General features: G+C 46.3%; 1 protein-coding gene across 5 annotated transcripts in view; it reads right to left on the bottom strand.

The window, feature by feature from the left end:
• Positions 1 to 1898: 1898 nt before the first annotated feature.
• The window catches only part of Uvssa (UV stimulated scaffold protein A), a 40307-nt gene continuing 20896 nt past the window's right edge, over positions 1899 to 21309 (bottom strand). For 4 of the 5 annotated variants that reach the window (XM_035452587.1, XM_035452588.1, XM_035452586.1 and 1 more), the window contains 7 exons: positions 19161 to 19266; positions 11380 to 11551; positions 10556 to 10678; positions 9204 to 9387; positions 8571 to 8682; positions 6252 to 6426; positions 1899 to 5495 (listed from right to left, as the gene is read on the bottom strand). In XM_035452587.1, the coding sequence (XP_035308478.1) occupies positions 5402 to 5495; positions 6252 to 6426; positions 8571 to 8682; positions 9204 to 9387; positions 10556 to 10678; positions 11380 to 11551; positions 19161 to 19266 (966 nt within the window). In that variant the 3' untranslated portion in view covers positions 1899 to 5401. The remainder of the gene's footprint in view (positions 5496 to 6251; positions 6427 to 8570; positions 8683 to 9203; positions 9388 to 10555; positions 10679 to 11379; positions 11552 to 19160; positions 19267 to 21309) is intronic. The other variant, XM_027387215.2, reaches the window with a different exon arrangement.

Genomic DNA, 21309 nt, shown 5'->3' with positions numbered 1-21309 from the left:
TTTCAGGGTTACAAAGTAAGACCCTGTTTCAAAACAAAACAAACAATAAAGAAAAGAAAAAAAAAAGAAAAAGAATGGCAAAATCAACTCTTAGCAAAAAAAAAAAAAATTAAATCTTTGTGGCTTGAAATTAGGCAATGGTTTCTTTGAAATTATACCAAAACCACAAGCAACAAAAGAAAAAAGTAAAACAACTTGATTAAAATTAAAAAGGAACATGATAAAGAGCACCTACAAACCCCCACAGCTAATATCACACTCCGTGCATGTGTGGGAGGTCAGGAGTGAGATGGAGACCTCAGCTTTCCTCACATCCTTTAGCACTGGACTGGAGGCACTGTCCAGAGTAATTCAGCACAAGAGACAGAGTGGGGGAGAGAGCCAACTCCGTATCTGGAAAGGAGAAAGGAAACGTCTCTCCTTATGGATACCAGGACTGTGCATAGAGAATTCTAAGGAACACACAGAAATACACAAAGCTATTAGAGCTAACAGAAAAGCTTCACAGAATGGCAGGATACAAGATCAAAATAAAAAATCAACTGTATTTCTATACATTAGCAACAAATATTCTAAACACAGAACTTAGAACAATCATATGTATAAAAACTTTAAATTACGTAGGGATTTAAAAACACAAGTGACATATAAAAAACTATAAAACACTGCAATTAGACAATTCTATTAAATGGAATGCTACCAGAAGTTCATGACTCATAAGTCTTAGTATTAGGAGGTCACAATTTCACAAAGTGATATTAAATTGAATGAAATCCCTATCAAAATTTTATCTCCTGGGACATAAGGCAGGAAGTGAAAAATTGGTCCTAAAATTCATTTGGAAATATACAGACTCAGAAAAGCCAAATCTAAAAGCATAACAGCAGGAATGCTCGAACCTATCTGATCCAAAGCTTACCATGTGGCTACAGTAATTAAGAGCCACAGTCTTGGCATTGCTGTGGATGTCAATGGGAAAAGAAACAGGAAACAAACCACAAGCCCACATCCAGGTGTATGGTTAGTTTTATGTCAACTTGACACAAGCTAGAGTTATCCAAGTGGAGGGAGCCTCAATTGAGAAAAATGCCTCCATAAGCCTGGGTTGCAGGGTAAGCCTGTATTTCTTAATTAGTGATTGATGGAGGAGAGCCTAGTCCACTATGGGAGATGCTATCCCTGGGCTGATGACCCTGGGTTCTACAAGAAAGCAGGTTGAGCAAGCCAATAAGCAGCACCCCTCCTCGACCTCTCTACATTAGCTCCTGCTTCCAGGTTCCTGCCCTGCTTGAGTTCCTGTCCTGACTTCCTTTGATAATGAACTGTGACGTGGAAGCATAAGCGGAATAAACCCTTTCCTCCCCAACCTTCTTTGGTCATGGTGTTTCCTCGCAGCTATAATAACCCTAACTAAGACAATGGCCAATGATTATAATGGTTAGCAATCAAAAAAATGATTTAACGGTAAAGGGTAATGTTTTCAGTAAAGGTGCAAGGACAACTATAGTCCTGAATGCAAACAATAAAGCTGGTCTATCTCACAGTACATACAAAACCTCATTCAAAAAGGGTCAGAACTTTACATGTAAGAGCTAAAACTATACAATTCTCAGAAGAACAGCACTCAAGAGGCAAGAGACTGGCAGAGTTTGAGGCCAGCTTGGTTTACATAGTGAGTTCCAGTGTAGCCAGGGCTATGTAGAGAGACCCTGTTTCAACAAAACAAACAAAACAACAAAATAAATAAAAATCTTAGAAGAACACCTAGGAGTAAATTGAGCAATACATATACATATAAATACATACATATATATATACATACACATACATATATATATATATATATATATATACACACAATATTTTAGAAATAGTAACAATAGCACAAACAGCAAAAATAAATATATAAATGTACTTTATTAAAATAAAAAACTTTGGGGCCAGTAAGATGGTTTCAGTGAGTAAAGGCACATGCTGAGTTCAACCCCCAGGACTCATATGGTTATAGGAAAGAATGGACTCTTTAAAGCTGTCTTCTGACCTCCATACATGCATGTGTGTATCCACACACACACACACACACACACACACACACACTGTAATTTTAAAAAGATTAAGAAGTTTAAAGGGAACTATCAAGGTGAAAAGACAAGGAGAAAACATTACATAGGGAATGCAGCATTTAGAACATCTACAGAAACTCATACAAGACAACCCAATTGAAAACGGGAAGTTATTTGAGCAGATACAAGTGGCCAATAAACACAAATGACTGCCATTAGTCATTAGAAAAGTGAGAATCAAAATTATAAGGTATACTTTCCACTAAAACAAAACCAAACCAAACCTGAGAGGTTAGATACAAAATGGCTCAGCAGTTACGAATAGTGGCTGCTTTCCCACAGGTCTCAGGTTTAATTCCCAGCACCCACAAAACCGCTAACGACTGTAACTCCAGTTCCAGGGGATTTGACCTGCCTTTTCTGGCCTCTGTAGAAACCAGGATAAACATGGTGCAGACATACATGCAGGCAAAACACCAATAACATAAAAAATAAAAATTCTTTAAAGAATTTATGCATATGAGTGTTTTGCTTGCATGTAGGTGCACCATATGTGTCTTATCCACTTCTTCTAAAGTTTCTAACTTAATGACCAATAGATTTTAAAAGTATTCCCTATAGTACTCTGAATCTCACTGGTATTTGTTGTGAGTTTCCCTGTTCAACTCTAATTCTTTTAATATGAATCATACCTTTGCTTCTTTTGGTTAGTTGGACCAAGGATCTGCTGATAGCTTGTCAAAGAATCAACTTTCAGATTCATTAATTCTCTGTATTTTCTTTTGATTTCATTAATTTATGCTGTTATTTTTACTTATCCCTCTCTAATGGAATTTGTTCTTGTTTTTCCAAACTATTGAATTACATAATTAAGTCATTTATTTAGTGCTTTTCTGATTTTTGGGGGGTGGCTGTTCAAGACAGGGTTTCTCTGTGTGTAGCCCTGGCTGTCCTGGAACTCTATAGACCAGGCTGGCCTCAAACTTAAGTGCTTCTGTCTCCCGAGTGCTTAGATTAAAGGCATGTGCCACCAACTCCTGGTGTGATCTATTTTAGAGAAGTGTCCATGGCCTACTGTGTAGAATGTATATTCTTTAGTGTCTGGGTGAAACATTCTGTATATATTGGTTAGTTCCATTTGATGTACAATATCACTTAATTCTGATGTTTCTGTTTATTTTTTTTATCCAGATGACCTGTCTACTGGAGAAAGTGGGGTACTGAAATCACCCACTACTACTGACTTGGAGTAATCTGTGTCTTTAAGTTCAATAGTATGTTTCTTATGAAATTGGGTGGGCCAGAGTTTGGTGCATACAGAACTGTAATGTATTCTTGGTCAACTGTCCTTGGTTAGAATGAAGTGTCTTTCTTTATCTTTTCTGATTAATTTTAGTCTGAAATATATATGTTTTTCAAGAGAGGGTTTCTTTATGTAATCCTGGCTGTCCTGGAACTCACTATACAGACCAAACTGCCTCTGCCACCCAAGTGCTAGGATTAAAGGCATGCACCATCACCACCTGCTTATTTTGCCAGATATTAAAACAGCAATACTGACTAATCAAGGTGGCACATGGCTTTAATTCTACCACTTGGAAGGCAGAAGCAGGCAGAGCTCTGTGAGTTCAAGGCCCACCTGGTTTATACAGCAGGCCAAAACTACATAGTGAGACAAAAAAAAAGTCTTAAAAAATAAAAATAGAAAAAAATAAAAATAGAAAGGTAGTGATACCTACTTGCTTCTGGACCCATTTGCTAGACTATTTTTTCCATCCTTCACTTCAAGGTATCCCTGATCTTTGAAGGTGAGTTCTTAATCCATTCAACTAACCAGTATCTCTTGATTGGAGAGCTGAGGTCATTATAGAGTTATCATTTAAAGGTGTGTGTTGGTTACTGTTGTTTTGCTCTTTGTATTCTTTGTCCTGTTTTATGATTTCATAATTACAGCTTCACTTGTTTTCTTTCTGTAGTCTCTCTCTCTCTCTCTTTTTTTGTTTTTGTTTTTTTCGAGACAGGGTTTCTCTGTGGGTTTGGAGGCTGTCCTGGAACTAGCTATTGTAGACCAGGCTGGTCTCAAACTCACAGAGATCCACCTGTCTCTGCCTCCCAAGTGCTGGGATTAAAGGCGTGCGCCACCAATGCCTGGCTCTTTCTGTAGTCTCTTAACTCTGCTTATTCCTCTCTTCGGTCCAAAGTATTGCTTCTAGTAGTATTCTCTCTGTGTAGGGTTGGCTGGTAGACATGAAGTATTGCTATGTATTACAACATGTAAGAACCTTAAAATAAAGGGAAAGAAACCAGAAACAAAAGGCTATGGACTCACCCAGGAGTGGTGGCACATGCCTTTACACCTTTAATCTCAGTACTCAAGAGGCAAAGGCAGGAGGATCTCTGTGAGTTCGAGGCCATCCTGGTCTACATAGTGAGCTCCAGGACTGTCAGAACTACATAAAGAGACCACATCTCAAAAAAACAAAACACAAAAACAAAAAGCTACAAACCCAATTATTCTAGAAAACACAAATCCTCAACAGAAAGGGAGCTTTGAAGTGGGGTTGGTAAGCAATTTGTCCTAGGGGGATAAAGTTCTGGAAGCAGACAGTGTCATTGTACTGTGCATGTACTAGGTAAGCTGCATATATGAGTTAGGGCTCAAAAGAGCCATTCCACAGAGCTCTGTACTAGGAGTTGTACATCTGTATTAAACAATGTGTGCATGAAAGGGTGGGTTTCTAAAGCCATCACCAAGTCCACAGCCCTAATGGGAACACACTTATTGCTCAAGACCTGACTTACAACCAGATGGGGTGCCTGCCTTTACCCGACTCCAATGCGGTAAGCTATTCTGAAGGGCTTTTCCTCCCCTGGAAACACACTCTCCTTACAAAGTCTGGCTGGCCTGTCACTTACTAAATATACTAGGTTAGTTTTTAACTTGTGTTGATTCTCCTGCTCTGCCTCCTAAGTGCCAGGATTACAGGTGTGCATCACCTCATATATCTTTTTGTTGTTTTTTAAGCAGCCTTGCTCTGTAACCCATACTGACCTAGAACTCACAGTCCTGTTTATGTCCCCAAGAGCTGGAATTTTAAGTGTGTTGCCATATGCATGGTTAAAATTGTTGGAAACCAAACCCTGGCCTTACTGCTAAGCTACATTCCCTGGCCTACTGGAGGGCATTTTAAGATACCATTTTCCATTGTTACTTACATACATAAACACTAAGTTCTGATTCTACCCAGACCTAACCCTATGCTCCTATCCTAGTAAACTGGTGGAAGTAAAAGAACTGACAGCCAAAGGGGACCACAGCACATTCATCCCATACCCCTTTAATTCAGTGCATAATTAAATTGGTTTGCAAACTTCTCATGTTTCTTCTGGTCCATCTGGTTCATGGCAGCAACTACTCTCTGCACAGCTGCCCTATGGAGAGAGCAAAGTAAGATATGACTAAGGACCTGACAAGACTTGGGGTCCTGGGTTGGCTTGCTGCCTTTGGACCTCATAAAGGCTTCCACTGGGTATTGGACTTCTATAAGGTGGGGCTCAGACAGAATGGGGCTCACCAGTCTGAGCTATAACCCACCATGGGCCTTGGTTGTATCTCCCAGTCCTGAAGGCAATTGCAAGAGCACACTTGGTCATCCCAGACTGCACCCCAGGGTGAAGGCACAGTGAACATGGGCCTCATGTCTAGAGGTCAGAGGATTCAGCAGAAAGAGAAAAAGGAGAAGGCAGGAGGCCTATTCGGCCCAGCCTCCACCTCACCCAAGGCTGACCAAGGAGCTTACTGATGAAGTGTCTGGACCCAGCAGTATTGGACACTATGTCTGTCTTCCCTGAGGTGACCCCTGTAACCTCAGTACAGAGCGGAGTTACCCAGGGCACAGCAAAGTAAGCATGTGGCCTTTTAGGACCATTTTGCTGGAACTGGCTCTACTTACAGAGAGGAGGCTGTGGACTCCTAAGAAGAGTACTAAAGGAACCCAGCTGCAGCTCTGTTCCCAACCAGCTCTTGGCATGGCCTGTCTCTTGTCAGGGCTGGAGGTCACTGTGATGGTTAATCCTGGTTATCACCTTGATTAATACAATCACCAGAAGCTCCTGGCAACTTGGGTGGCTCTCCCCCAACATATCCTAGACCAAAGTCCGAGGCCTTAGCCAGTGACAAGCTCTTACTTGGCAAAGATCTTCTTCTCTAGGCGGGCCCTGGTGGTGTTGGCATGCTCTCGAAGGTCAGTGAGATTGGGGTGCTTCTTCTTTTTCCCTTTGCCCTTCTTGCTGTACTTTGATGAGCCGAGGTCCACCCCTGTGGCTGCCTCCACATCCTTCATAAACTCAGGGTCCTGCCAATCTGAACAAAACTTGTGGATTTCAAAAGGTGCCTGACACCAGCCAGGGGTGACCCTTGTGGGTTTCTTCCTGATGGAGGGAGGGCTGGAGCCTGCCTGCTGCATGCTCCAGTACCATAGTCTGAGAGCATCTGTGCTGAGTGGCATGGCTACTTTGGGGATGAGATCCACACAGGGACATCTCTTTACTTATTCCCACTGCCCTGCTTCTATTACTTAGTCCCCTAGAATCCTGAGGATTCAAGGCAGGCCCAGCCCAACAGCCACTCCTGGCATTCCTGACCATTCCAGCAGGACAATACGCAAGGCCACTGGCCATAGAATCAGAGTGTCTATAGGCTGGGCTATGGTCAACCAGGCCAAGCAGCCCAGCGAGGCCAACTGTGGTGCTTTCTGACATATTTGCTGGCTAACGGGCATGTGAGGCAAGGGTGTCCAGAGTTGAGGTGTATGGCAGGCTAGAAATGGGTTCTCTGGCTCACAGAAAATGTGGTTATGGGACTCAGAGTGCAGAGCAGAGTTACCCCTCTTGTGAGCTGGGCACTACTTGTGGTGCCAGGCCAGACCCATGGCAAGACCACTCATGTGTAGGGCTGCTGAGATGGCTAGCCATAAAAATAAGCACCAGGCTCTTCTGGGGGTCAGAGCCTGCGACACCCGAGTTCCCTTGCCAGTCTCTGCTGGCTCACCTCCAGAGGCTGCCCTAAGCTCTGTTGGGCATGACATTGCTCCAGCCTGGCTTGGGGAAGTCAGCCTAGTGAAGAGTGAAGGCAAAGTAAAGCTAACTCTTCCAGGGTAAGCCTTGTAGGCAGAAGGACGCCTGACATTCCTCACTACAAGGGCACCCAAATGTCAAAGATCCATGAGCTGGGGCAGAGTGGACAGGGAACAGTGCCTGGAAAGGGTGGCAGCAAAGCCAGACTGTGAGAGGGGCACGTCCACTGAGGGAGAAGCAAGCACGCCAGACAGACAGATGGCTTGGCCTCTCCAAGCTGATTTTTTTGAAGTGAAGGAACTCAGGACTGCACGATTCAGATACAGGGACGATTAATCCAAGATTAAGGAAAACTGTCTAAACAGTTTATCTCCCAGTAATAAGAAGGCGTCACAGTTTAGGAACCTGGTGAATGGAGCAATTGTTTAAACACAACGAAAAAATGCCGGCATCCAGTGGAGATGGAATGAGCACCTCAGGAAAATGAAGGAGCAATTTAAAAGCCTTTGAAGAAAATCAATAGACGCTGGGGCTGTGTGGCCTTCCTGGGCGCTGAAGGGCCCTGGAGCACTGTGTGCATTGTCACCGAGGTTAGCACCAGGGAAAAGAAAATTGCCCCGTGTGCGAGGGAGGCGGGATCAATACTGCAGTTAGTAAAGAGATGCTATTTCACATCTGACTGGCCAGCACCGGGCTTGGCCCGTGGCCTGATACCTGTTTGTTAACAAGCCACCGAGGGCTGGAAAACTAGATACTCTTCAGGGTTGACACAAAAATAGGCACTTAATTTGCTCTTGAGAGTGAGCCACCAGGGAAGGTTTCTCCCGCAGATGAACAGGTCAGGCCCTCCCCACTGCTATACAGCCCAGACATGTCTCTGGGCACAGGATGAAACAGGAATCCGCAACTCAGCTCCACAGGGCAAGAAGCCATGAAGGAGCCTGTAGACCTGTCCCTTTACAGAAGGGTCTTCTATGGGCTGACCACAGCCTCCAGGATAGGTTTAAACACTAGTCTGAGTTTGATCACCCATGTAGATAGTGAGGTGAGTTGGAGCTGAGCAGGGCAAGTCAGAGCCAGCAGACAGACCACCAAGACTCTAGGTGCAAGAATTAGAGAGGGGACCATATCAGGAGAGAGATTGCTGCAATTTCCTCATCTGCTCAGGAAGCAGGAATAAGAACTGGAACCTGGGGGACTGCAGCTTACCTAGTATATCAAAGACCCTGGGTTCAATTCCTCTGTGCAGATGCTGATATGGTGGTGTATGGAGTCAGGAGTATCTACTTGAAGATAACTACTTCACTAGTTCTGTGTAGCCAACCTTGCCCATGGAGCCCCTGACCTGCTTCTCAGTTACAAATGGAATTTGCAACTTGGTGACCACAACTTGGCTGCACCTGCAGCCCTCTCGTGCTCCCACACGCTTACCTGGATGTGCCTGCTGCCGCTGAAGCTGTTGCCTTTGCTCACGGGCTCTGTCCTCTGGGTTGAGGGGCTGCCCCTTGTCATCTCTGGGGATGATCTTCCCATGGAATGGGCACTATACAACAAGCATAAAACATTGATGGCCAGGAGATGGCACAAATAGTTCTAGAGGAGGAGGCACAGCCAAGCCCTGTAATTATGTGCCCTCTTCAAGGAGCGGGAGATCTGGGGAGTGACAGCAGCAGGAGTCTGAGAACTCATGTCTGTCTGTCCAAACCAACTTCTCACCATTCTACTACTGTCTCCATGCATGTACATACTTCTCCAAGCTCAGGGCAGCCCACACAGGGCTCTAGCTGCAGAGCAGCAGTCTGGTTGTTTTGGTAGTCCCTTAGAAATCAATGCCAGGGCCCAGGGTAGAGAACCCCAAGCATGATTCTCTGATGACCAGTGGCTAAGCAATTATGACACGGCTTATAAGGCCTCTTCTACAGGGCTCCTCAGGACCCACACGTATCTCTGGTCTAGAATGAAGGCAAAGGCAAAGAGGACAAGCACTTCCCCAGGCCACTGGTGGTGGAGCCTCTCCCTGGGTAGCCAGAGCTTCATGCAAATGGCCTTGGCCACCAGCCTTACCTTGAGCCGATCCTGTCGTTCGCAGAGCTTGCCATTAGGCCTCAGGGCCCGGCACTGGTGCTGCACAGGCTCAAACTTCCCTGCAAAGGTAATGTGTCGGCTATGGAGCATCTCAGAAACCTGGGCACTGTCCACCTCCTCTTCTATCTCGCTGGGTTTCCAGAAGCGGTGTTGAGAGTCAGATCTGCAAGATGCACCAGAGACCCTCAAAGTAGCTACTCTGGATCCAAAAGAGGGAGTCTGGCCCAATCCCAATTGCACTTCAGCCCTGAGGAGAGCACTGGCTAGTGGTGGCCTTGAAGCCTTCCTGGACTAGAGAACACAATCATTCCAACTGGGTTCAAATACTGATGTTTATGAACCAGCCAAGGATGGTGGGTATAACCACTAGCCTGAGCTCAGATTCTCCTTGCAAAGCAGGACAGCAGCTCCAGGGCCCCAGGCTATGGCTTTGAGAGTAACATGAATCCATGTCAAGGGTCTCTTTGCCACTGAGTGGGAGAATATGGCTCTGGCATTGACAATGCCAATGCCCCAGAGGAAGAAGTAATATAAATTCATATCCAGTCTACATGCAGTGCCAAGAGACCCAAAGGATGGAGCTTTCACTATCTTGCTATCACCAAACATTGCTACCTCCCTTTCCCGGACCCAGCAGTGCTAAGGATTGGACCTAAGGCCTCATGCATGAGGTAGGAAAGCACTCTACCACTGAACTATGGCCCCAGCCCATCATCTAACCTTGTTAAAGCCACTTTTCTCTGGATGCCAGAGAATGGGGCAGGCTTTACCACTCTGCCCCCTAACTGACACATAGCAGGACCTGGTTCCTTTTCCTTAGACTTCTAGAGGTCCCAACTCCTACCATGTAAGCTTAGCACCCAGGCAGTCCAGTCTGAGCTTCACCCAATCATTGGCTTTACTAGTCTTAGACTCCCAGCTCTAGCTGTTAAATACAGGGCCAGCAAATGCAACTTGGGCCCTTCCAGCCACCCCTGACTCCTTCCTTCTACATGAGTTTTCACCTGTACTCCTAGATGTGTTCTGCTCCCCTATCTTCTCTTAGCATCTGCAGCCTGGGTTCTGCTGGCATAGCCCCACTCAGAAGGTCCTTGGGGAACAAGAATCCAGCCTCTGACCCCAGTTAACACTGTGCTCATCAGCTGCCTGCATTTTGAGCCACAATGGCAAGGAGGGTCTCAGGACTGAGCTTCCCCCTTAGCTGGATGGACTTCACTGACCTCCTGAAAAAGCAACAATAAGGCTCAAGCACCAGTGTTCTAAGAGCCAGAGCACAGATATACAAGGCCAGGCCGTGCTCTGAGTCTTGGAACCAGATAATTTACACTCACTTAAGGATCTTTCCCGATGTCAGCTTCTCCTGGCCCCAGTAGCACAGGTCCACTCCAAAGGGTACAATAGGTGCTCGGGCCCATTCTGCCTGCTTCTGGGCTTCCTCTGGCCCCAGGAATACCCTGAAAGCAGATCAGTACATGTGGGCTACCCATTCCTTGTATGGCCACTTGCCTTTCCCTCCCAGAGGGAAAGCCCAGAGGCCTGGGGTCAGCATGAATAAACTACATTGGGTCTGAGATTTCAGAATGGCTGCTGAAATCCAGCAAACAACCTGGCCTTACTGAGCACTGGCTCTGATCTGTGATGTGAACTTGTCTCACATTTTCTTCAAGAATGGGACCTGGCTGCAGGACCTTGTAGGGGAAGCTGTAGCCACGCCTACTTAGGGATTGTAGGGGAAGCTGTAGCCACGCCTACTTAGGGGCTGGCTACAGGTGTGCCTGACCACGCTTGTGAGGGTATGACTGCGTTTGCGCTTTCGTTTCACTTTGTTTCTTGCGGTACAGACTGCTACCACGCCGGCTGGCTAGGTTGCTCTGTAAGTAAGGCTTTTCCCAGTTAAATACCCTTATATTTCTACCTGACTCCGTATTGGTAATTTCCCACTATAGGACCTCTAAAGGGTTGCTGCTGGCCCAGCTGAGCACCATGTCCCACATCAACAGGTGTTGTTTGTCTAGGGTTACATACACCAGGTTACCTCTCAAAGTGGGGTGGGGATGAGGGTTCTTGGAGAACCTGTTCAAGCCAGCCTCTGCTCCAGATAGGAGGTGGCAGTATCAGGCAATGGGGCCCAGCAAAGTGGGCCATCTAGAGTCACCTCGTAGAGGAGGGTGAGTTGGACGGCAAACAGTCCTGGAGCCGCAACAGCTGGGCAGCTGCAGAGGTGGGGTCTGATGCCTCCTCTTCCTTTCTCATCCTTGTCCTCTCCTGTAAGCTGCACACAGCTGGACCTTTCTCCAGAGTCTTCAGTGGGGCCTTGGGCTCCAGCCCTGAAATGACACATGTCCACTTCTAACATCACTCTGCAACCCTGGGCAAATTGGGGGAGCACCATGTGGCCAGACCTCAGATGCACCCCTCCAACAGCACAAGAAATGCCTGTCATCTCAACTTCTTAGATAGGAGCCACACTCTTATGTAGGGACATGGCAAGAACTCAGGCTGGCCTAGTCTACAGGAACTGTCACCAGAAGCCTACTCAGAGTTGTTCACAGCATGGACCAACAACATTGTCACCTTTGCCCACGGCTTCCCACAGTGATAGGATGCACTTCGTACTGTGTGTTTTTGTGTGTCAACTTGACACAAGCTAGAGCCATCAGAGAGAAAGGAGCCTCAGTTGGGGAAATGCCTCCATGAGACCTGGCTGTAAGGCATTTTCTCAATTAGTGATCAATGTGGGGTGGGGGGTCTTAGCCCATGGTGCATGGTGCCATCCCTGGGTGCTATAAGAAAGCAGGCTGAGCAAGCTATGAGGAACAAGCCAATATGCAGGACTCCTCCATGGCCTCTGCATCAGCTCCTGCCTCCAGGATCCTGCCTTGCTTGAGTTCCTGTCCTGAATTTCTTCAGTGATGAACAGCAATGTGAAAATATAAGCCAAATAAACCACCCCCTCCCTGCCCCCCAACTTGCTTTTTGGTCATGGTATTTCACTGCAGCAATGGAAACCTCAAATAAGTCAGACTTCTATATACAAAACCTGCCACACTAAAATGAGGCTACCCATAGTGCGAACAGAGTTCCCTCCCCCTGACAGCAGGTCTCCCTCCCTTCACTGAGCAAGGAACAGAGAAAACCAGCCTTTGTATGAGGGTGACACATGATTCAAGCTGAGACTTAGTAGTACCTTTTCTCCTCTGTATTGTCCTCAGAAGAAGCACTCAAGGTTGTTCCCAACTTCTGCCCTAAACTTCAAAAGCCACAGGAGTAGCTATAGTTAGGTTTGGGTTCTGTGACTGCAATACCTTTTCTGTGGCTGTGGGGCAGATCAAGTTCCTGGCTACAGTATGCCACCCTGGAATACCTGCCCTGCTACCATCTAGAGGAGGTTATGATGTTGACACATGACAACAGGATTTGTACAGGATATGGCAGATGATGCCAACCTTAGCTCAGTGTTCACTCTCACATCTCCAATGGCAGAGTCCTGCCCCCTCTTGGGTCTGGGTCTTAGGAGGTTGCGTGTAGGGCCAACTCTGACCCTTGGTGACCTCAGAGCATAGTCTGAACTGGAACTCCAGAGGCTCTACCCACTTCTCACATTCACTGCAGGAGCAACCTCAGCTGGATAACAGCCCTGCTACCAGTGAGACCTGCACTGACAGAAAAGCTCAGACTTCTGAGTGCCCTGCCACCAAAGGGAGAGGATAGATGATGCACCATTTCTTAGACTAGGCAAATTCTACAGCTGAGATAGAGCAAGAAGGAAAACAAGCTGGGGAGGACTGTAGACAGCAGAGCACCATTCTGGCAGTCAGAAAAGGGAGGTGTTGAAGACATCGTCTATCAAAGATGAGAAGCAAGGGGCTAGAGAGATGGCTTAGTGCTAAGAGAACCAGCAGTTCTTTTAGAGGACCCAGGTTCAATTTCTAGCACCTTGTGATAGCTTATAACTGCCCGATTCCAATGCCAGGGGACCTGATACCTTCTTATGGCCTCTTCAAGTGCTAGGCACACAAATGGTGCACAAACACACAAGCTGGCAAAACATCCATACACATGAAATAAAAATTTATGAAAAAGGGGGTGAGGAGCAGGAAATACAGCAGAAGAGCAATTACTTGCTGTGTGCCTGTGGGGCAGAGGGACCAATGAGAGCCCACATGAGCAAACTTGCACAGCTCAGCAGTGTGAAGGGCAGATACACAGGTACTGGTGTCCTTGTTTCTAGAATTCCAGAGGAAATAAAATATAACCGGAGTGTGGGAAACAGTTGAAGAATGAGCCAGTTTTCCTGAAATTAAGGGACTTGCTGCCAGAGGAGGCAAAGGGACAACTATGGCTGAAAGAGGAAGTTAGAGAACATTAATGATAACAAAGAAAAAGGTGAGCTGAAAACCCCATTGGAAGCAGCACTTTCAGCCATAGCAGCAAGTTAAAGGCCTTGAAATGCCATCTTGAAGGGTACAAGGAAGGGCTGTGGGTATAGTGTTGCGGCAGAGCTTGAACCTAGTATGTGTGAAGCTCTGGGTCCCACCCTCAGCACCACAGAAGAGAAAAAAGACAAAAGAAAGTGTGTAGGAAGAAGAGCCAAGCCGAATACCCTGCTGAGCTGTCACGCCCACCACAGGCACAGGAAGGGGGTCTTGTGGACCCAAGACCTTACAAGGACCACCACTTACAGATTCTTTAAGAACACCCTTAGCAAGCTGGGTGTTGGTGGCGCACGCCTTTAATCCCTCGGGAGGCAGAGGCAGGGGCAGGTGGATCTCTGTGAGTTGGAGGCCAGCCTGGTCTACAGAGAGTTCCAGGACAGCCTCCAAAGCCCAGAGAAATCCTGTCTCAAAAAAACAAAAACAAAAACAAGAAACCCTTAGCATAAGTGATCCATTAGGAAAAAAGATCTAAATCACAAGTGCAGGACATGATAACGATGAGTAAATGACTTGCTATCAGGACACTAGGATACCAGGGTACTAGGGTACCAGGGTGGCCCAATGCCATGGAAGTAGAATAAGAGGGTCCTTGATCACCTGTCTTATATAGAGGACAGCATAGAAACCATAAAAAATTAGTGAGTGAGAGGGCTGAGGGCTGGGTAGAAAAGCATGCTTAACACATGTGCAGCCCTGGGATCCTGGGTTCTGCCCCAGAACCACAAAATGAAGCAATGAATGATAAAACTAGGCGAGTCATAAAATTAGAGACAGCCATCAGAAGGGTACAAAGATACTTTTTTGTTTGTTTGTTTGTTTGTTTTGAGACAGAGTTTCTCTGTGTAGTTTTGGAGCCTGTCCTGGAACTCGAGCTGTAGACCAGGCTGGCCTTGAACTCACAGAGATCCTCTTGTCTCTGCCTCCTGAGTGCTGGGGCCAAAGATATATCTTTAACCAAAGAATAAAGCCGAACAGTAATAGCAGCAGCAAAGCCAGAAAAAGTGTGGTGCCCAGTTCTGAGTACACCGAGGACCACCTGTCACATGGACTAGTAAGTAAATCGGTATGTGACTGGGCAAGTCAAATATGTTCATCTAATAAATAGCTACTGAGAGGCTAAAAGAAAGTAGTTAATAAACAATCAAAAGACAGCTGAGAAAACGGGTTAATACCAGGAAAGTAGATCTGAAGTTTAAAAACTAGTATAAAGAAACAAATACATGAAGGTATTATAAATGTGGATGGATCTGTACCTAATCATCAAAATATAAGCTGGATGTCACTTGTCATCCAGAACTTGGGGTGCTCAGGTTGGAGAATCTCAAGGTCAAAGCCAGTCTGGGTTACATAGTAAGAGCCTAAATCAAGAAAAAATTCATTTAAAAAATGCTAAGTCTGGGCATTAATTTCTAGACTCAAGGTCAATGAGTGCTTTAGGTATATAATACAAGCATGTGATTACAGTACTCAGAAGGCTTGGGTAAGAGGATTTCAAGTTGAAGGCAGCTTGAACTCAATGCAGGATACTGTTTCCAAAACCAAACAAAACAAAGTCTATGCACACAAAGAGACATTCATCAAGGCCAAAGCACCCGAGGCCCTTGGGAAGGCAAAGCCTACAGCTCTGAGGGGTCACAGCACTAAGTCACCAGAGTTTTGAATTCATCATGGGCTTGCTATAGCAGAGGTCAGCCTGACATAGGACAGAAACAACCAGCCCTGGAGGCAACAGGCCAAATCTGTTTTACAGCCTGTTTCTATGACAAAGTTTTACTGGTTCTAGCTATGGCCATTTGTCTGTGTTGCTTTTAGAGTGGAACCATGACACAGACCTGATGTAGCCCAGAAAGCCAAAATATTTACTTGGTGGCCCTTTATAGAAACATTTGTTATCTCTGCTCTGGTACACACTATGTACAGGTAAGGGCTCCTGTCTCTTGGAGATTCATGGGTGGGGTGCAGAAGACTTGTGCAGGGTCACTCTGAAAGGGCAATGGAGTCACAGTCTGCCACCTAAGGCTTAGGTACACTGTGCCAGAAGATAACAGGCAGCCCCTTCTCTGCTCTGTCCTTAAAAACAGTGTCCAAGGTTTGGTTGGCAAACACTTCCATGTGACCCTCCGTGTTTCCCATTACAATGTTACCGGCAATGTGGAAGCCAGCGGTAAGCTCAGCCCTGCATACATACATACATACACAGCAGGGAGGCAAGGCTGGTAAATGAACAATGTGACATTTAGATAGATACAATCGCAGCCAAAAGATCAATATGAGAATTCCTAAGAGTTACAAGAATGAAATATATTTTTCATTGATTTGTTGTTTTAAACCATTAAGAAGATGGGTAAGCGTGTTAGAGCAGGGTAAACACTCAGGGCACCGAACACACCACTGTTTTCACACCGTCGTAGAAAATCAATCTCACTGACATATTTTCAAAGTTAAAACCCAAAAAGCAGAGCATGCTTCTCAGGCCAGAGGATGTGTGACCCTAAAGAGTGAGACATCATCCTGCTGACCACCACGGCCCTGCTGCCTTGCAGGGCCTGACTCCAGTCTCTTGGCCAAAATTTACTCCCATAGTTGCTTTTAGAAAGAATCATAAAAATGTCCAAAGCTCCTTTTTTTGTTTAAATTGGCCAAGTGGCACCTATTTGCCTGAAGCACTAAAGCAGACAGTGCGGGAGAGATGGATCGATAGGAGGAAATGGAGAGGCTGGGGCTCCGCACAAAGTTAGGCTGCCTCTCGCTGACATTATTGATTTTACCTAGTTCAGCTGGCCTTGTAATTAAAATGTAAATTTGAGAAAGAGATTATGTCCTGACAGAAATGGTAGGATTAAGGGGAAGATAAAAGCCCCTCAGTGAAAATTCAGAGAAAGAAATGAGAAAGAAAAAAGAGCCTGATTTCCTCAGCTGTGTGGATTTAGACTGAATCTAACACTTCAGATTCGCCTGTGTTTAATTGGAAAAACAGTGATGGACTATAAACTAGTATTATGAACTGAGCTCTCTCACACTGTCTGTCTGTCTGGACACTCCAGCCTAGGCTGCTGACTTAGTTCCCAGGACTCCCGAGGGAGTCTCCATTTGGTGCAATGACGGAGGCTTTCCACTTTCCTTTCCTGCCACAAGTCCTGTCCATGGGGCTAGGACTTGTCCTTCTTACCCCAGCCCCTCCTGTGAATGTTCCAGGAATCATCACACACTCTAGGTGTGTCATGTATCCTGGCCTCGAGGGCCCACCAACCCTTCCTTGGTACCAGTGGCCCTCAGCCCGGTGGTGGCACTGATGGCCAGATTATATGTACTGAGTGTAGCTGTTGTAGGTCCACCTGTACATTCAGCCAGCCCACCCAGCCTCTGCCATGTTTTCCACTTGAAGTCATCTTGAAAACACAAAACAACAACACCTGGCTCAGACCACATCAGCCACCACTGCCTTCCAGGTTTAAAGTAGATGCCTTGAGCCTCTCCAAGAAAGGGATGAATTACAGGTAATGAAGCAGACACAAGGGCCTCTGCCTTTGTTAGGTTAGAATGAAGCCCCTTACCAGTTTTGGAGGCCCTTCCATGACAAGGTATACATGGAATAATACGTGGTGAACAGAGGCTGCTGTCCCCATTGGCACCATCAATGGCCATTCCCAAGCCACAGGCCAAAGACATCCTCTCCTATGATGGAATGAAGCTGTTTTGTTCTTGGCGGACAATCCTCAGTGTCAGCTTGTCACTGCTGGCCCTACTACATGTAACCTGGAGCTCCTCTAAGCCCATGTAAAGTCACACTTACCATATCTGCTAGAAGGACATGGAACATCAGAACAGGACACAGAGGCCCAAGCTAAAAAATTCTAGTGCAACCATGAGCCCTGAATCAGTGCTGGCTCCCAGGCTCCACTGAAGACCCAGTCAGCTCCTCTGAAGAGCCAGTCAGTCCCCAGCTTAAGAAGGAAAATGTGGCTTCCAAGGAGGACAGAAGAACATCTAGTCAGATAAGACCCTGTGCACAAGTAGGTGCTACCCACACTGTCTGGACCACGAGAAGTGTCCCTGCTTTACCTGACCTCACAGCCCACTGTTCTAAATATCAGCACCTTGCTAGACCAGAGCCTCATCCAGCTGAGGGTAAAAGAAACAGGCAAAGACCACTCTAAGCACAGGATGACATGGGATGGCCATGTCATCCCATGGGATACCTGAAGCATTTCTGGATAACCCAGGTGCTAGGTGTGGCACTTGGCTATGACCACTTTGGGTGAGGGTTTGGTCATGAGGTATCTCCCACTAGGTGAAAAGATAAGCTGGGAAGTGGCAAAATCAATTTTAGATAGAGATGGGTGCTTGGAGAAGCATGGGGGTGAAGGAGGTTTAGGGGTCATGGACTTGCAGACTGAAGAACTCCATGAGAGTATTGCAAGGCTGAGGTCTGCAAAGGGGGTATACAAAACTCAGCAAGGCAGGGTGCCCACAACCAGCGGGTGAGGCAAGCAGGTATAAGAGGGCATCTCTACTAGGCAGGGAGCTCTTCTTGGGGCATTACAACATTGGGACTCCTGCAGAGTGGGCCAGATCAGGCTACTGTACTCAGTCAAGGGATCACCAGTACCCCCTTAGTGTGGGAGGTTCCTCCCGACACTAAGGTTCATTCACTGACTGCGCCCCCAAGCACCCAACCTCCCCAGCATATGGCACTGGGCAGAGGACTGAGGGAGTGGAGAGGGGTGAGACTGCCTGGGCTAATTTGGTGTGACACCCCTAATGGGTCATGTCTTCCTTTACACACAAGTCATAATCATCTAAATTCTCTTAACAAATTCATATTCCACCCCACAGATGCCAGTTCAAATCTACTTGTGTACTTCCCCAGAGAAGCCAGAGTACTTGTTTGTATTTGCTTCCTCTTGACAGACGCAATGCCATAACCCAAGGCTGTGACCTGGGTCCTGGGTCCCCTTTAAGGCTACACTTTCTCTCTGGAGGGCACAAGCCTTGGGCACAGAGTGTGGCCTTTAGAGTTCTTGGAGAAGAGGAAAATCCTAGATGAGACATTCTTGCCTATCACAGTGGTGATGTGTGTGACAAGCTGATTCTTGCTAAAGTGTTCAGACATTGCTGAGTCAGAGGCCACATCTGTGACCTCACAGACACAAAGTAGGGATGCTTTTATCGTGGTATCTGCCTCCCCTCTACCCTGGCTCAGGCTCTATGTGGGCAAAGGCACTCACAACTGCCCCGCGCCAGAGCATTAAATGGCCCAGAAGATTCTGTGTGATGGAAGCCTGCCCATGTGCTGGCCCCCAGGGGATTCAGGGCACAAGAGAAAAACTCCACAACTTAAATACAAGCAACAACTATTGACACAACAGCTGTACAAGGGAAGCTGAAGGCTAAGCTCCCAGTGTTGATGTAACAACCTAGAGGCAATGTCTAGACTGGGGACCTGTCCTCCCCAATACCCTTGATGTCTAATCCTGCCCCTTGAGGGCCCACGGCTCACCATATTCAGCCCGGAGGTGGTCAGGGATTCGAGGCTCATAACCTTCTTTCTCTGGGACCTCCACAAAGTCCTGATCCTCATCCTCGCTGTCCTCCAGGGCTTCTGTCTGTGAAAACATCCCCAAGTACAAATGAGATCATCAGCTCTATGCAACAACAGCTGTCTATGGACTGTATACAGGTGCTGCTTCCCGTAGGGTCGTGTCTCTAGTTTAGGACTTCAATATCAGATGTGGTCCTTAATTACAATGCCTCTAAGGCTGTTCTTATTCTTAAATCCTAGTGCCTTTGCTTAGCTCCCACCTGGAGCCATTCCCTAGCCACCATCAACTCTCTTGTGCCTGATGCAGTGTGCATCACCAGGTACTTACACAGCTGGTCATCCCCATTAAGCAGGCAGCAGAGCCTGAATTAATGCTGCTGCCATCCTACCTACAGCTCTGCCATACCCAAGTAAGCCACCAGGGTCACAGGTCATAGAATTCGCTATGCCTAAGACCCACTACTCCTCCAATCTCATCGCAGAAACATCCTCTGACAAGGTTCCTCCCACCCTACCTCCCACTGACATCATATTCTTCCAGAGTCTTCCACACCCAGGACAGGATGCCAGAAACTCAACCTTCCTCCATTGCCCACCTGTCACACTAGAGGACCCCAGGCTCAGCTCACCAAGGCAAGGAGGTCCATGCCCCTAAGGATGTGATACTCTTTAGATTGTGGTGGCCCCTTGAGCTGTGATACCCTTGGAATTTGGGTGTTCCCCAAGTTTCAATGCCCTTGCAGCTTCCAAAGCTCCAGGGCAATTGACTGGGAATGATGGTTCATATCTTTAACCTCAAAGGGGAATGTATAAAGGCTGATGAAGAGAAGATTCAATTAGAGTAACAATAATACATTGTTGACCAGCAGGAGCTCTGCATTGAGTGTCCATGAACATCTGAGAGTGGACCAGGCTGTCAGAAGGCAGAGGCAGGTGGATTTCTGTGAGTTAGAGGAACCAACCTGGTCTATGTAGCAAGTTCCTGGCCTGCTTCATAATAGAGAGAGCATGTTTCAAAAAACAAAACAAAACAAAAAAGCCAAACAAACAAAAGCTCCAAGGCAAAGTTGAGACAAGGAAGACCCCTGTCAAATGAATGCCAACTAGTGGACCCTTATAGAGTTATAAGAAAAACTCTGAAAAACTTAAACATTAATTTAAAAACTACTTCCAACAGTAACACTTTGAATTCACAGATGTCCCTCATGGTCCTAACTATTTCCTGGAGGGAGAAAGGACATCTAAGGAGTAGCTTCTAGTCTTAGATTAGAGCTACTGTGCATCGGAAGCCAAGCCAAGCAAATGATAGCCACCATGGATGAGGGATCTACAGTGCATCACCTACTTATGCCCTAGCTCAGCATGCTGCCCGCCCAGGTAGAGCCAGGCTCCATCATGGGGCTGCTGGAGCCATCAGCAGCCACATCTGGCCGTGCCTGCTGGCCCTATGCCCCAGCCTGGGAGACTGCTGCCCGAGAGAGCATAATCAGATGCAAATGCACTTTGTTTTGGTGCAGCCCACAGTTGTGCATCTGGGAAGCACAGGAGACATTAATCATCAGAAACTGTAATTTTTGTTATCAGTCTAACACTGATCAAAAGGGAAGCCTGTCTCCACCGCTGACCTGTGAAACGTCCCAATTATACTCTTTGGAAATGACAGGGGCACTTAACTCCCGAGCTGAGCAAATGACGACGATCAATCACGTTTGAATAACAATGAGCCACGGACCTGAAAATTATTTTTGTATAGAATCTACCCAGGAATTTATGAAAGGTGGAAAGCAGCCCAAGGTTTTAGGGCATTACGGGCTCAGCTAGTGCAGTGCGTATCAAACACTAAACAGAATTTATGTGTTTTAATTTTCTAAAAGGTAGATGTGGGCTGGGTGCTACAATGCATAACATATAGTGCCAGGTTTTAAATATGGGGGTCATTTTCATAAAATATTATGCTTATTGCTCACACCCTTGAATTTTGCTGGGGACTTTTTATCAAAATTTCATTCCCTAAAAATATTCAACGGCTTAGGTAACTATTAGAATTTTATCTTCTTCCTCCCCAACTAAAATTGTTTATTTTTTAGATTAAATTTGAAGCACTGGT

The sequence above is a fragment of the Cricetulus griseus genome, assembly GCF_003668045.3.
Source record: "Cricetulus griseus strain 17A/GY chromosome 1 unlocalized genomic scaffold, alternate assembly CriGri-PICRH-1.0 chr1_1, whole genome shotgun sequence".
NCBI classification, from domain to species: Eukaryota; Metazoa; Chordata; class Mammalia; order Rodentia; family Cricetidae; genus Cricetulus; species Cricetulus griseus.
Note: the sequence above shows the minus strand (reverse complement) of the source record. Positions and strands in the feature narration are given on the sequence as shown.